At 34.2% G+C, this 15,651-nt stretch overlaps 2 protein-coding genes across 2 annotated transcripts; both read left to right on the top strand.

Moving 5' to 3' along the window:
- Positions 1-344: 344 nt before the first annotated feature.
- On the top strand, positions 345-1,293 carry LOC100923860 (olfactory receptor 51H1-like). Its single transcript, XM_003764759.2, is given in 2 exon segments — positions 345-1,096; positions 1,098-1,293. Coding segments are annotated over 2 exon segments (948 nt in total).
- A 10,709-nt stretch (positions 1,294-12,002) lies between these two features.
- On the top strand, positions 12,003-13,763 carry LOC100924124 (olfactory receptor 51H1-like). The gene has a single exon (XM_003764760.4). The coding sequence runs from the start codon at positions 12,102-12,104 to the stop codon at positions 13,047-13,049; it is 948 nt and encodes a 315-aa protein (XP_003764808.3). The 5' UTR covers positions 12,003-12,101; the 3' UTR covers positions 13,050-13,763.
- Positions 13,764-15,651: the final 1,888 nt, after the last annotated feature.

Raw genomic sequence — 15,651 nt, 5'->3', positions numbered from 1 at the left:
AGAGTATAAAGTATATGTATGTTTTTTAGGGAGTGTTTTTAATGGGGAAGGATGTTTTGAGTTAGTATATCCTCAGTAACTTATATAGAAAGTCTGTGTGTCTGCATTCTGGTATTATTTAACTCTTAAGGATTCTGCTTTTCTATTTGTATTCTTATTTTTGCAGACAAACCAAAAAAAAAAATAGTTACCATATTTGAGAGCCCCAAGGAAATGAGACAAAACTTGTCTCTCTTTCCCCCTCTGCCTTGACTTAATTGTACCTTTCTACCTATCCCATAAGAGAATGTTCTTTCATTTCAGGAGCTGCCTCCTAAGCAAAGAAATTCCCTGCTGGTGATACCATGCATACCTGGAATGCCTCTCACATCTATCATCACAGTTTTTTGCTGACAGGGATACCTGGAATGCCAAAGAAGAACCCCTGGATGGCATTCCCATTGGGGCTCCTTTACACTCTCACTCTTCTTGGCAATGGAACCATCCTATCCATTATTAAGCTGGATAGTAGCCTCCATGAGCCCATGTACTATTTCCTCTCCATTTTGGCACTGACTGATATGGGTCTATCCATGTCCACCTTGCCCTTTATGCTCAGCATTTTCTGGTTCAATTCCCCTGAAATCCCCTTTGATGCCTGCATCACTCAGATGTTCTTTATCCACGGGTTTGGAGTGGTAGAATCTGGAGTGTTGGTGTCCATGGCCTTTGATCGCTTTGTAGCCATTCGGGATCCATTGCGTTATGCTTCCATTCTCACTTCTGGAGTCATTGGCAAGATTGGAGTAGCAGTCCTTGCCTGTGCTGTCTTTGTAGTCCTTCCTGTGCCCTTTCTTATCAAGAGACTGCCTTTCTGTCACTCTAATGTCCTCTCCCACTCTTATTGTCTTCACCAGGATGCCATGCGACTTGCCTGTGCTAGCACATGTGTCAATATTCTTTATGGCCTTATCATTGTTATTTTTACTCTGGGATTGGATGTCTTTATTATTCTTTTCTCTTATGTACTCATCTTGAAGACTGTGTTGGGCATTGCCTCATGGGCTGAGAGGCTCAAGGCCTTCAATACCTGTCTCTCTCACATCTGTGCTCTGCTACTTTTATGTACTCCTTATTGGTGTTACCATGATCCACCGCTTTGGAAAGCACTTGTCACCCATTGTACACACACTGATGGCTAATGTGTATCTGTTACTCCCACCTGTGCTTAACCCCATCATCTACAGTATAAAGACTAAGCAGATCCGTAAGAGGATAGTCCAAGTATTCTTTAGGAGAAAGAACACAATTTAGTGCATGCTTGGACTGGGAAGGAGATGAATGGTAATACTGAGTAGGGTAGACGAGTGGTTAGGGTAGGAAAAGCAATAAACCTTTATATCATGCCCACTATATGCTAGGCATTGGGATAAGAGCTTTAGAAATATTATTTTAAATAATCCTTACAGTATCCGTGGAAGGTAAGTGCTATCATAATACCCAATTTGCATTTGAGGAAATAAAAGAAACAGAAGTGCCTTGTCCATGGTCACATAGCTGGATCTGAAACCATATTTTAATTCAAGTCTTTCTGACTCCTGGCTAAGTACTCTATTTACTGGGCCATCTACTGGTTCTTATTTGTATCAAGTAAATAGTACTGAAACTACTGGTTGATCTAGACAATTAAAGGGGAATGAACAAAGAGATGGCTATCAGAATTTAGGAAGTTTTATATTTTATCCCAATATTACTGAATTTATGTATCATTTTATGATTATAAAGATCTTACATATACATGGTTCCATGTGATTTTCATAGATTTGTAGATTCCTACAGTGGAAAGGACTGTTATCTAGGTCTACCATTGAATAAAGCATAAATCCTGGCAAGAATATCTTTGAAAGGAATTTGTTCTGCATTTGAAGAACCTCAATAATATTATGAAGTAGGCAGAACAAAGATTATTATTCTATTTTTTACAAATGAACAAATGAGGAACAGAGAAATGAAATAATTGTCAAATATCACTTTTAGTAAATAGAATAACTAGGATTTACATTAAAATATTCTGACTCCACATAAAGTATAAAGATATGTACCATACTGAGATGCTCAAATGAGCTGATTTTTCTACTGGAAGATATGTGTGTATGTATGTGATATATGTGTATATAAGTAGATATATACAGACACACATATATATGTATACAGACACACATATCCAGTGTGTGTATATATGAACATATATATATATATATGTAAATGCATACATCTATGAGTATGATGTGTAGTATATGTGGATATACACAAATATCTACATAAACAACATGTATATACATACACACCTGTGCATATAAAGTTGGATGAACATCATAACTATCTTCTACATTCCCTGTTCCATTAATAAACTGCAATGTGAATTATTACTGATGCAGGGAATGTTTCCTTAGTTTGAAGTCAAAAAACCTGTATTTTACTTCTTACTGGCTTTTCATATATATATATATATATATATATATATATATATATATATATATATACACACACACACACACATACATATGCCTTCTTATATGTTACATAAATTTAGACAAGTCACTTGGGCCTTATATCCCCTGCTGTATAAAATAAAAATATTTAACTAGATAATATATAAAATGCTTTAGGGTCTGAGCCAAATTTTCTTGAGAGTCAATTAGAAAAGTCCCCAGCATACCCATAAAATGCAGCTGAAATTCATAGGCAGAAAATGGAAATATGGAGCTGAGGTGTTCAAGGATTTTTATGTAGCCTATCAGCATTAAAAGTATTCTAAAATCATGGTAAGTCTGGTGGAAAGGACTGGAGACTTGTACATGATTGATTAATACTATTGTAATACCCAGAATACCTGTCATACCAATGCCTCACACTTTGTTTCACCTTGTACCCCCTAGGCTTTACCATTGGATTGGCCTCTGTAGTGTCTTCTTTTTTAATCCCAGTTGCCCTGAAAGACAATTCATATTTGCTTTGAACTATGAGAAATATCAATAGACTGAACTGTCTTTCCACAAATATTCACTATCATTATCCTATTTCTCATGGATATTAAAACATTAGATTTTAAGAACTCTATTCTCCAGTAAGTTCATGATTTCTTTCTGTGTTATCCCTCTCAAGACATTTCTATTCAGGATTTTGTATACATCCTTAATGGTTTAGCAGCAAGAGAGTTTAAGGGATCTGGAGACAAACTCCAGCTTGCTCTCCCTTCTGTAAAGTTCCTTAGATATCCCCTTACTGCAATTATTAAGATGGATGGCGACATCCATGAGACCATGTACTACTTCCTTTCTATTTAGGCTCTGACTGATATGGATCTCTACATGTCAGCCCTGTCCTCTATGCTCAGAATTTTCTGATTCCATGCTCTGGAAATTCCTTTTGACATTTGTAACACTCAGAATATTCTTTATACATACATTTATTATCATGGAATTTGGAGTATTGGTGTACAGTCAGTAAAGCTTCTGAGACATTACCTTTCATCTGGTCATTAGTCTGCATTTAGATTACCCATTTAAGGGTTAAAACAGCCTAGACTTTGATTAAAATAAGAATTCATCTCTGACCTGAGGGCTTCAAGGAAGACTTAGAAACAGAAATATCCAGATTTTATTCAGTAAAGAAAACTATCTGTCTGATATGTCATATTATCTGACATTCTTAAGCTCTTCCTTTTATGAATAATTCCCTCCACACATCCCTCAATTCTAATTTAAGCAATTGATTTTAGAGTCTAGTGTAACAAGGCACTCACTGGCATTTTGTCTTTTTGGTTTGAGTTTACTTTTACTATGGGTAGACCTGGTTGAGAATCTCACAAAAAATATGAAAAGGATATAACTAGTGTTAGTAGAGGGAATGACTATTCTGAGGAAATCAGGGCTTTGAAATTATTTTGAAGCATATGAAATTCCTTTAATGATTTGGTAGTGTATATAAATCTGTCTTCCCATCTCCACCTCTCCCCCATATGCTAGAAGGAGAAATTTCTGTAAAAAAAATGCCCATTTTGTTTGATTGGGAGCTAGGGAATTATCAGGGCCTTCTAGACACTCAGGGTGCCCCTTGGGATTTAAAATGTTAACATAAGAGCTCAGAATCATCACCTTGGTGAAGGAAGAGGTAGAATTTGTATCAGGAAACAAAAGGCAGGTAAGGATAACAAAAAAGAGCACAATAAAAACTAATGAATGAATAACATGTGATATGGAAATGTGATGCTGAAGAAACATCCAGAAGTGTGAAACAAATTCAGCGGAGGAAGCATCAAAGAGATGAGGAGCTTCAGGAATAAGGAATTGAGGTTGGTAAGAATATACATCATGATATTTTTATTTTCATTTTCAATCACAAACATACATACAAATATGATAGGCAACAGGGAATGAACTAAGAAGAAGAAGGGAGAAGGAACTAGAAATCAAGAACAAGAAAAAATCATAATAGGGGTAAAAGTAAGCATTAATCTTCCTTTAAGCAAAGCTGAGCTCTTGGGGGCAAGCGAACAGGAATTGACTATCTAGAATATGTTCTCTTTAAAAAAAAAAAAAAGATTTCATCCCATGATAATACAGTGAGAATTAAACATCAAAGCAATTGGATATAATGAGCAAAATATTCTTCTTTGGTCACTGGATAACTACGAGGTAATGAACAATCTAACTGACATACAGATGGCTTTTACTATTCTCTTCCTCTCAGTATCTTAAAAAATAGAACAAAAAAATAAAACTACAAAACTGTACTCTTATCTAAGTCAATAAACTCAATTCAAACTACTTTAAAAATAAAAGTCTGACCATTCAGTCAAATAGTGGTTATGAAAAATTGCATTTGATGGGGGTAATGGCTCCTACTAACCAGCTATTAAACAGCCTGTTAGTTTGGGAACAAAAGTGTTCTCAAGCGTACATTTTACTATCCTGCTTAAAGTCTGATGAGCTTAGGTCTAGCCAATTCAGGCTTAATAACAATGAAATGCTTGCAAACAGATGAGACTGAATTAAATTAAAGAGGGTAACAAGGATTGAAACCTTGATGAGGACAGATAAGAAGAAGCTAATGAAACAGTTATTTCTCTCCAGGCTTCTTTCACCCATTCACCCACAATCAGTCATTTTCCCAAAGATTACTGCCTCCTATAATTTGCCAAGAATATACCTAAGGATTGTGAGAGTATGTATATGTATGTGTGTGCATGCATCTCTGTGAGTGTGTATGTGTCTGTGTGACATAGAGACAGAGAGAGAGAGAGAGAGAGAAAGAAAGAGAGAGAGAGAGAGAGAGAGAGAGAGAGAAAGAAACAAAGAGACAGACAGAGACAAAGACAGAAAGAAAGTAATTCTAAGGAAAGTGGAAATCACATAGACAAAATATTGAGACATGTCCCTGGAATAGCCAGATCCAGAATGCCATGACTTCTCAGAAAACAAAGTAAAGGATGAAATGTAGAGATCAGAGTGAACATCTCACTTCTTTAGAATCCCAAGGTTGACAGAGCATCATCTTTATGGCATTTTGGTTAATTAAGTGAATGAAGTATCTTCTTCATTTTACAGAAAAGTGTCAGAGAGAAATGGCAAGGACTTAAGCAAGATCTCATAGCTAACCTAGGTCAGAGGTAGGATTCAAAATCATATCTTCTTATTCTGTGTCTAGAGTTCTTTCTAGCAATCTGTCCTGCTAAACTAAGGATTCAGGAACAGAATCACAACTAGAATGTGTTGAACTAGACTTTTTCCAAGGAGATGATTCGCAGAGATAAGCAGTCTAGCTTCTAAGTCTAACTTCAAGGCTTTCTGCTTGCAAGTCCATCATACTATGAAGCAAAACCACACTCAGAGAGCACCATATGCAGACCCTACTTATTTATTCATTTTTAGTATAAAAGTATGCATCTATTTCGATTTTTTTAAAGAGGGATGGGATGGGTCACTGCACATAACTGAATTTGTATGAAGTTTAATAACTCTTAGCCATGCCTAGATTTCATTCATTAATGCCTAGATTATATTCATATATAGAATCAGAAGGCAATTAGGGGATGCAATAGATGTTGTGCGTGAAGTCAGGAACACTCCTCTACCTGATTTCAAACATGGCATCACACACTTAAAACAGCTGTGTGACACTGGGCAAATGAATTAACCCCGTTTGCCTCAGTTTCCTCATCTGTAAAAAAAAACTTAGAGAAGGAAATGGCAACTTACTCTGTCACTTTTACCTAAAAAAACCCCAAATAAGATCACAAAGAGTCAAAAAAACAAACATAAAACTTAAAAACAGGTAGAATCAATAGGTGCTCAATAGTTTTCCAGAGGTGATGCAAAGTTTCTTTTTTTTCTAGGCCCCAGTCTCAGTCCTGCAACCCATGTTTCCTGGCCAAATACTGAGTACCCTTTCAAGGGGGTGTGGCCATTCATTCCATAGTCAGAGATTAGAGAAAAATTTCAAAACATCAGTGTGGGGCATTTCTATGACACTTAGTATTACAATTCACTTCACTAACATAAAGCACATCCAGAAGTTATAAACAGAGAGTCCTGAGGTAGGTGGATATCACCAAAAGGAAGAAACAAAAGAAAGAAAGGACAGTTTGTAACATCAAAGAAGAAGGAGATTCATCATTGTTTTGCTGAAGGTTATCTTGGTTATGTAGTTCCCATTAATAGACAGAAGATGAAAAAATAGAAATGTAGCAATTTTCCACAGACTGAAAGAGCAGAAGAACTTGAAAAAAAAAAAAAAAACACATAACATATAAATAAACTCCAAGAGATTGATCTTTTCCCATCGATTGACTGCTGAGCAACGAAATAAGAAAGAAAGATTGGTGAGATCTCTTTGCCTTGAGAGAAGAAATAAAAGAAAGGAAAGAAGCAGAGTGTGAAAACAAGAGGGAAACATGTGGGGAGTTTCCTATTGAGATCAAGGAGAGTATTTGTGCATAGAAGTACATAGCCCCTTTGTGGAAAAAGCAGAAGAATGTGGATACTTGTGTTTGAATGTGAATTAGAGAGAAAAATAGAGACAGAAAGACTGACACAGAGAAAGGAGGAAACAGACAAGAGAGAGACAGAGGCAGAAAAAATATATGTTTGTCTTCCATGCATGATAATTTCATTTTATTCATGTATAAGTATTTGTATCTATATATTGTTGATAAAGAACACAGCTGTATGAATGAGAACATTTATATAGGAGCATTTGTAGTTGAAGCAGCTGGCTAGCACAGTGGCACTAGGTCCCAGACCATAAGTAAGAAAACATCACAAATCTGGCTTCAGATACTTAGTAGATGTGTGACTCCAGAAAAATCACTTAATCTTGTTTACCTCAGTTCTTCATCTGTAAAATTACCTGGAAAAGAAAATGGCCAACCACTCGTTTCTTTGCAAAGAAAATCCCAAATAGGATCAGGAAGAGTCAGACATGACTGAACAGAATATGTAGTTGTTCATGAATTGTAAAGGAGAGTCTGAGAGAGACCTTATAGTCATAGTGAGTATGAAAGTTTGTATATTTCTGTGGAATAGTAAGGTGTATTTACTTATATTTGTTTTCTCAGTGCTTAGCCCAGCAATTGACATAGAATAAGAAAATAATTATTTTAAAATGTTTTTCTTTTTCAATCATGCATTCATTTGCTTATTTGTGCCTAGGATGAATCTATCTGGATATTTCTGAGTTTGTGTATGAGAAACTCCAAATGTGTTCAAGTTAATGACATAAATCCATAAACGTGTCATTTCTCAATTTGGTCTTAGTGTCTTGGTTCCCCTCTGATCTATACCAGATGTACTCAACCCTCCATCTAGGATCAGTTCAAATGCTAATCCCTCCATATAGTTTTCTTTAATTATCATCACAAAAAGTGATCTAGTCTTCTCCCAGGTCTTTGCACATGTTTCCACTTAACAATGTATCTTATGCATTTGACTCTATGTCTCATCTCTACAATGAGAATGAAAACTTATGGATCAAAAGCCATTACAAAAGCCACTACATTCAACTGTGTCTCATCACAATGTCATTAGTAGGAATAGAGCACAGAGTGGCTACACTGAAGTAACAATAGACTGTGTTCCTATAGCAATGGACAGTTAATTAGATATTTTTGCCAGCAATCCTGTGAGTCCAATAATTCAATTGATAAGAATTTATGGGGTATCTTCTAAGCACCAAGACCTGTGCAAGCTATAAATACAATTATTTTATTTTAATTTATGAAATCATACAAGCATTTAGAGCATATAGTATAATAATAAAAACGTTGGTTGCCCATGAAGGAAAAGAGTTTTTACCCTCAAGAAGCTTAATTCTAAGATGATAGAAAGGTAGCATAGCATGTGTACATTAAATGAATATAAAATATGTACCACATAACTGGTATAGAGGCATATATTTGATATTACAAGAAGTTTGTTAATAATAAAACAGGTATTATACAGTAGGAGGGTAGAGAAAAAGTAGGATATAGACACAAGGAGGATGGGAATGACAGGAATAGTTTTAGCAAAGGAGAGTGTGATTTCTGTGGAAAGGAGTTTTGGCCATGGCAACATTTTCCAAGTAGATCCATATGATATTACATTGTCAAACCCTAAAAAGATGTAAAGATAAATATTTTTTTCTAATGAAGTATATTTTATTGATATGCTTTGCTTTTAATGTCTAATTTTTTATGCATTTTCATCCCAGAATGTTAAGCCATATCTCAAAGAATATTTCAAAGAAAAGAGAAACATTAATCAATAAAATGGATCAATATATCCAACTAATATGAAAACATATGTCTATATATCTAAAAAGAAAATGAGTGAAATGTCTATTTGTATCTTTTCTTTATTTTATTTACAATTCTTATTTTATTGGTAATTTGTTAACAGACTTTCAACTTTCATGGTAGTCATTTACATTGTTGCCATCATTGTGTTTATAGTTTTCTTGCTCTTGATTATAATATTAGGATGAATATCAGTCACTGTAGAAGGTATGTTTTAGGTATGTCCAAAGGTCAGACATCTGGCAGCTTTTCCTGCCTTATGTTTAGTGCAAATGTGGTAGATAACTATGATTAAACTGGTAATAGAAGTACTTCATCCAGGTAAGTTTTGCCCAGGATACACTTAAATATGGAATAGATTCTGTCCCCTAGATAACTCAAGAGAGGTCTTTTTCTCCCTTCTTGTATTTGTAATCAGCATTGTGTGAGATGAGTTGCAGGATCTCTTTCCATTTCCTGGTCACAGAATAAAGATAAGAGCTATCAGAGTCCTAGAGTAATATAAGTAATACAATCTCCATTTTATTGGTGGGAAAGTTGAGACTAGAGAAGGGAAGCTAATTGTTATGGTAGCCAGATTAGTCCTAGTCAACATACCTCATCATTCTTAACAACTCTGAATAGTAGTTCTTTCCCTTTCCACAAAGCTAGTTGTAGTGTGACCTATTCATATAAAAACAGGCCAGTTTCTGCATATGCAATATAACATTTACAGATGAATAACTGTGTTTATGTTCACACATATAAATGTCTGTAAATCAGTGTATATTTGAATTTGTTTTTTCCTGAGGCAATTGGGGTAAAGTGATTTGGCCAGGGCCACACAGCTAGGAAGCAAGATCAGATTTGAACTCAGGTTCTCCTTACTTCAGGACTGGTGCTCTATCTACTGCACTACCTAGTTGCCCTTATTTGAATCTTTTAATCAATTATCATATGTAAATAGATATATGGGGAATAATTTTGTCTATTATTATGCGTTATGTGCTTAGGAAATTTTCATGAGTATAAATTTAGTTGTGTTGTAGAGATTGTATTTCACGGGGAATGGTAATTTGAGAGACGGTTGCCCTAGTATGACACACTTCAAAATTACTAGGAATTTTCCCTATTGCTTTTGCTATTTCTCTGACAACTTTTAAACTGCAGAAACAAATATGGAAATAATAGTGTCCCTCAGACTTAAATATCCAAGTCCTTGTGTCTGGATTCCAAGAGCTACTTAACTTTTTTTCTTTGTTTTATAATAATATAAGCATTTTCATAACATAGTACAATCAAAAAGATGATTGCAAATGAAATAGCAAATCTACTATGCACAACATGCTATCTCTTTCAAATATACAACAGAATTATCACACAGATTATGTAATAACAGTACATGCCTTTTTCCTTTCCTCCCCTCCTCCTGCCCTAGAAATAATCACCATGTGGTTGGTAGATTGGTTTGTTGTTGTCCTTCGTTTTTCAAGAGGACCAAATTGACATCACTATGTTAGAGTGGAGTTACAGTGTGTCTGACTGTGGTTCATCAGATTAACTAACATGAGGTCATACTGCTCTGCCACAGGTTGGACACAGTCCATAAGAACATTTGTGGTGGCTCTTCTAACTACACATCTCACATTTCTTTTCAGCTAAATCAATTCTGTTTTGCTCATAGAGCACAGCATCTTCTCTTATGAGGACACATCATGCTGGGCAGTTCCATGTCAGTGTCTCCCATATCAGACAATTGAATCTAAAGTTCTTAAGAGATGCCTTGAGACTATTCTTGTATTGCCTTTTCTGACCATCTTATGAGCACTTGCCCTGTGTGAGTAAAAAAAAAAAATATATATATATATATATATATGAATGTATGTGTGTATATAAACACATAATATGTGTAGACACACATAGATATATATTTACATATATTGTAAATTATTCTATACATACTCCATTTAAGCAGTTTTTTCTCTAGATGCAGAAAGTATTTTTCTTCCTATATCCTTTATCTTAAATTTGGATATTTATGAGTCAAAAGAACTCATTACCTCACAGTTGTTTTTACAACAATATTATTGTTACTGTAGACAATGGCTTTTGGTTATGCTCTTTTATGCTTCATTTTTTCATACAAGCATTTCCATTTTTTTTCTAAAATCATTTAACTTTCTTATAATACAATGTTATTCCACACAATCACATACTACTACTTGCCCAATTGATGGGCATTTCTGCAATTTCCAAATCTTTGCCATCACAGAGAGAGTTACTATAAACATTTTAAAATATATATGTTATTTTCCTTTTTCCCTAATCATCTCTGAAAATAAACAAGTAGTCTATTTCTGGGTCAAAGGGTATAAGCAGTTTAATAACTCTGGTCACAATTTCAGATTAGTTTTAGGTCACAATTTTACCAACAATGTATTACTATCCCAATTTGTTCACATCCCTTCCAACATTTGTCCCCTTTTTATCATTTTAGTCAATCTGGTAGGTATACAATATATCTCAAAGTTGTTTTAATTTGTATTTTTCTAATCAATAATGATTTAGAGCATTTTTTCATATGGTTATAAATTTTTTTGATTTTCTCATCTGAAAAGTATTTGTTCATATCCTTTGATAATTTATTAATTGGGGAATGACATATAATTATAGATTTGACAAAATTATTTATATAATTTAGATTTATTTAAGAAACTATTCACAAATCCCCCCTCCCAATTGTCTGCTTTTCTTCAAGTCTTGGCTACATTCATTTGGTTTGCACAAACCCTTTTTAGTTTAATATAATCAAATTTATTCATTTTATACCTAACATTCCCTATTCATAAACTGTTTGCAAATTTATGAATCTAATAAAAATAGGTTCCATGTTCTAATTTTCTTTTAAAATATCTATTTATATCCAGGCCATATGAGCATTTTTACCTAATCTTGGTAAATAATGTAAGATATTGGTCTATATCCAGTTTCTGCCTTGTTGCTTTCCAGTTGTCCCAAAAAGTTTTTATCAAGTAATAAATTCTTATTGAATATTAAGTCTTAAGGATACTGTTTTTCTATTTGTATCCTCATTTCAGACAAACCAGAACCACGAAAGATAGTTGTCATATATGAGACACTCAAGGAAATAAGATGTAAAATCAGGGTTAAAAAAAAAAAAAAAAAACCTTGTCTCTGTTCCCCTTCTTCCCTGATCAAACTGTTCCTTTCTACCTAATTAACAACAGAATGTTCTTTCATTTCAGGAGCTGTCTTCTAAGCAACAAAATCCCCTGCTGGTGATACCATGTTTACACTGAATACTTCTCTCAATCATCATAGTTTTTTGCTGACAGGGATACCAGGAATGCCAGAGAAGAACCCCTGGATGGCATTCTCCTTAGGAATACTATACACCCTCACTCTTCTTGGCAATGGAACCATCTTATCCATTATTAAGATCGATAGCAGCCTCCATGAGCCCATGTACTATTTCCTCTCCATTTTGGCACTGACTGATGTGGGTCTCTGTGTGTCTACCCTGCCCACAATGCTCAGCATTTTCTGGTTCAATGCTCCTGAAATCCCTTTTGATAACTGTATCACTCAGATGTTCTTTATACATGTATTTGGAATCATGGAATCTGGAGTATTGGTGTCCATGGCCTTTGATCGCTTTGTAGCCATTCGGGATCCATTGCGTTATACTTCCATTCTCACCTCTGGGGTCATTGGCAAGATTGGAGTAGCAGTCCTTGCCCGTGCTGTCTGTGTAGTCTTTCCTGTGCCCTTTCTTATTAAGAGACTGCCTTTCTGCCGCTCTAATGTCCTCTCCCACTCTTATTGTCTTCACCAGGATATCATGCGACTTGCTTGTGCTAGCACACGTGTCAATAGTCTTTATGGCCTTATTGTTGTCATCTTAACTTTGGGGTTGGATGTCCTTATCATTCTCTTTTCTTATGTGCTCATCTTGAAGACTGTGCTGGGCATTGCTTCATGGGCTGAGAGACTCAAAGCCTTCAATACCTGCTTCTCTCACATTTGTGCTTTGTTGCTCTTATACATACCCTTTATTGGTGCTACCATGATCCACCGCTTTGGAAAGCACCTATCGCCCATTATACATACAGTGATGGCCAATGTGTACCTGTTACTCCCACCTGTGCTTAACCCTATCATCTACAGTATAAAAACTAAGCAGATTCGTAAGAGAATAGTCCAAATATTCTTTAGGAGAAAAGTCAGGACTTAATAAGAGAAGAAATGAAGTGAAAATATCCAAGTCAGGAGGGTAAGGAGGATAAACATTAATATCATTTATAGAATACCTACATGTACTAGGTATTGAACTAAGTGTCTTACAAATGATCTTCACTCCATCCCTGCAAAGCAGGTGCTGTTGTGATATCCATTTTAAATTTGAGGAAATTATGACACAGATTAAGTGAATTTCCAAGGTCACTCCTCTAGTAAAGTTCTCACACCAGACTCCAGGTCTTGTGCTACCTAATGGTCCCTAGATATTGCTAGTAAATAATACTGAGACCACTACAGTTTCCTTACCATTGTGGGGGGAGAGGAAGAGGGTATGTAGATTACTACCAAAAGTGAGGATAAATTATATGTCATCTTGATATCATAGCATTTCATATCATTTCATGATTATAAGGTTCTTCCACATACGTGCTTCCATGTGATTTTCATAGATCTATATATTCCTACAGTTGAAAGAATTATTATCTAGTTATTTAGGTTAACTAATGCCCAAAGCATAAATCTTGTCAAGAATATCTCTGAAAAGATTATCCATTCTGTGCTTGAAGAACCCCAATAATCTTGTGAAGCAGACAGAATAAGAATTATTATTTCACTTGAATTAATTAGCAAATTGAGAAAATGAAAAGTGAAGTGATATACTTTTACTAAGTAGAAAAGTTGGAATTTACCAAAAAAATTCTGATTCCAAATCCAGCGTATATATCTATCTATATGTACATATAGATAGTATATATGTGTGAATGTTTATATGAACTCATATTTATATACATACCTACATGTATGTATAGGATGTATAATATATGTTTATGTGGATGTATACAAATATGTATATGTATGCAAGGTACATTTTCATATATACTTACACTAAGTTGGATATAAGCTTCATGAATACCTTCTATATTCTTTCTTGAATTAATAAAATATTTGAATTTTAACTGACAGAGGGAAATGTTTACTTAATTTGGAATCAAAAAATCTAGATTTGAATTCTAATTTTTCTTCTTACACTTTATATAATCTTGGGCAAAATAAAATAAAATAATTTAACTAGATTATATCTCAAAGGCTTTCAGTGTTGAATCTCATGGACCAGTGATCTGACTTGTGAACTCCTTGTTATGAATTATATTGGCATAGGGTCAACAAATAATTACCTATCATTGCTGGGAAATGTACTCTATGCTGTAATTCTTGGTTCTCTTTTTAGAATTGGAGGAGTGAAATCAGTTAAGGTTTAAAAAATATTCAAGAGTAGAGAAGAATAAAAATGTTTTATTCTTATGTACTTTTAGATTAAAATCTCCTGAGACCAAAGGACACAAACAGAAAAGTGGACAATGAAAAAAATCTGGTTTTGTAGTTACTGGTAAAGTGATCTTTTTTCTCTTTACCTTTGTTCACTTGCTTTTGTTGAAGGGCTAGATGTGATCATAAAAGTCAGCTTTCATGTATTCATTAAACTCAGTAAAAGTAAAGAATAAGAAACCATTTTCTTCTGTAAGAACTAAAAACTACCACCTGATTACTCCTCATCTCAATCACATACCATGCTTTCACAGCTCCATGTTTTTGTTCATCACTCTCTTCAGTAAGCATGTCCTGCCTCATTTTTTCATATTGATATCCTGCTCATTATTTAAGAACCAGATCAAAGACCACCTATGATATGAATTTTTCTTGGTTCTCTTTTTAGAATTGGAGGAGTGAAATCAGTTAAGGTTTAAAAAAATATTCAAAAGTAGAGAAGAATAAAAATGTTTTATTCTTATGTACTTTTAGATTAAAATCTCCTGAGACCAAAGGACACAAACAGAAAAGTGGACAATGAAAAAATCTGGTTTTGTAGATGCTGGTAAAATGGTCTTTTTTAAAGGTATATTTATTCCTCTGTTGACCTTATTCACATAGTATTTTGTTCAAACTTCTTTTGTATTATTACTTTGTTCTGTATTTAAAATATGGTCTTCTGACAGTTGATCAACTCTATGAATACAGAAATGGTATCATTATTCTTATTTCTTTCATAACAATAGGCACTTATGAAATGCCTTTTAATGGTTTAAATTTTATCAATAAGGAAACAATTTTTCAAATAGTATAAATCTATTAAAGATTTGTTTGGGAATGACAAGTATTAATGATATTCTATAAGATTTGAATGTTTGCATTATCTTTAGATGTTTAAATTGACTATTTAAAAATTAATTCTCCATCCATGATTCAAAAAGTATGTGGAAATCAAAAAAGTTAATAGAATCACAGCTTGCTGAATAGGTGAATGAATGAATAGATAAGTGAATGGATGAAAGAAAAAACATGTATTAAGAAAGCATTTCTGGTTTAATGGGGATAGAAATAAGCATTTATTTAGTGTCTATAATGTGCTAACTACTGGGATAAAAACTTTACAAATATTATCTCAATTGATTCTCATAACAACTCTGTGATGTAGATGCTGTTGTTATTTTGATTTTATCAGAGAGGAAACTGAAACAAATAGAGGTTTAAATGATTTATCTAGGAGGATACAACTGATGCCAAAGGACTGATTTTAATTCAGGTCTTCCTAACTCCAG

Source organism: Sarcophilus harrisii, chromosome 3 (assembly GCF_902635505.1).
Source record: "Sarcophilus harrisii chromosome 3, mSarHar1.11, whole genome shotgun sequence".
In the NCBI taxonomy this organism is placed as follows: Eukaryota; Metazoa; Chordata; class Mammalia; order Dasyuromorphia; family Dasyuridae; genus Sarcophilus; species Sarcophilus harrisii.
This window is presented reverse-complemented; position numbering and strand designations above follow the sequence as displayed.

Coding starts and splice junctions, on each gene's coding strand:
- LOC100924124 (XM_003764760.4), top strand. CDS start 12,102: ATGTTTACACTGAATACTTCTCTCAATCATCATAGTTTTTTGCTGACA.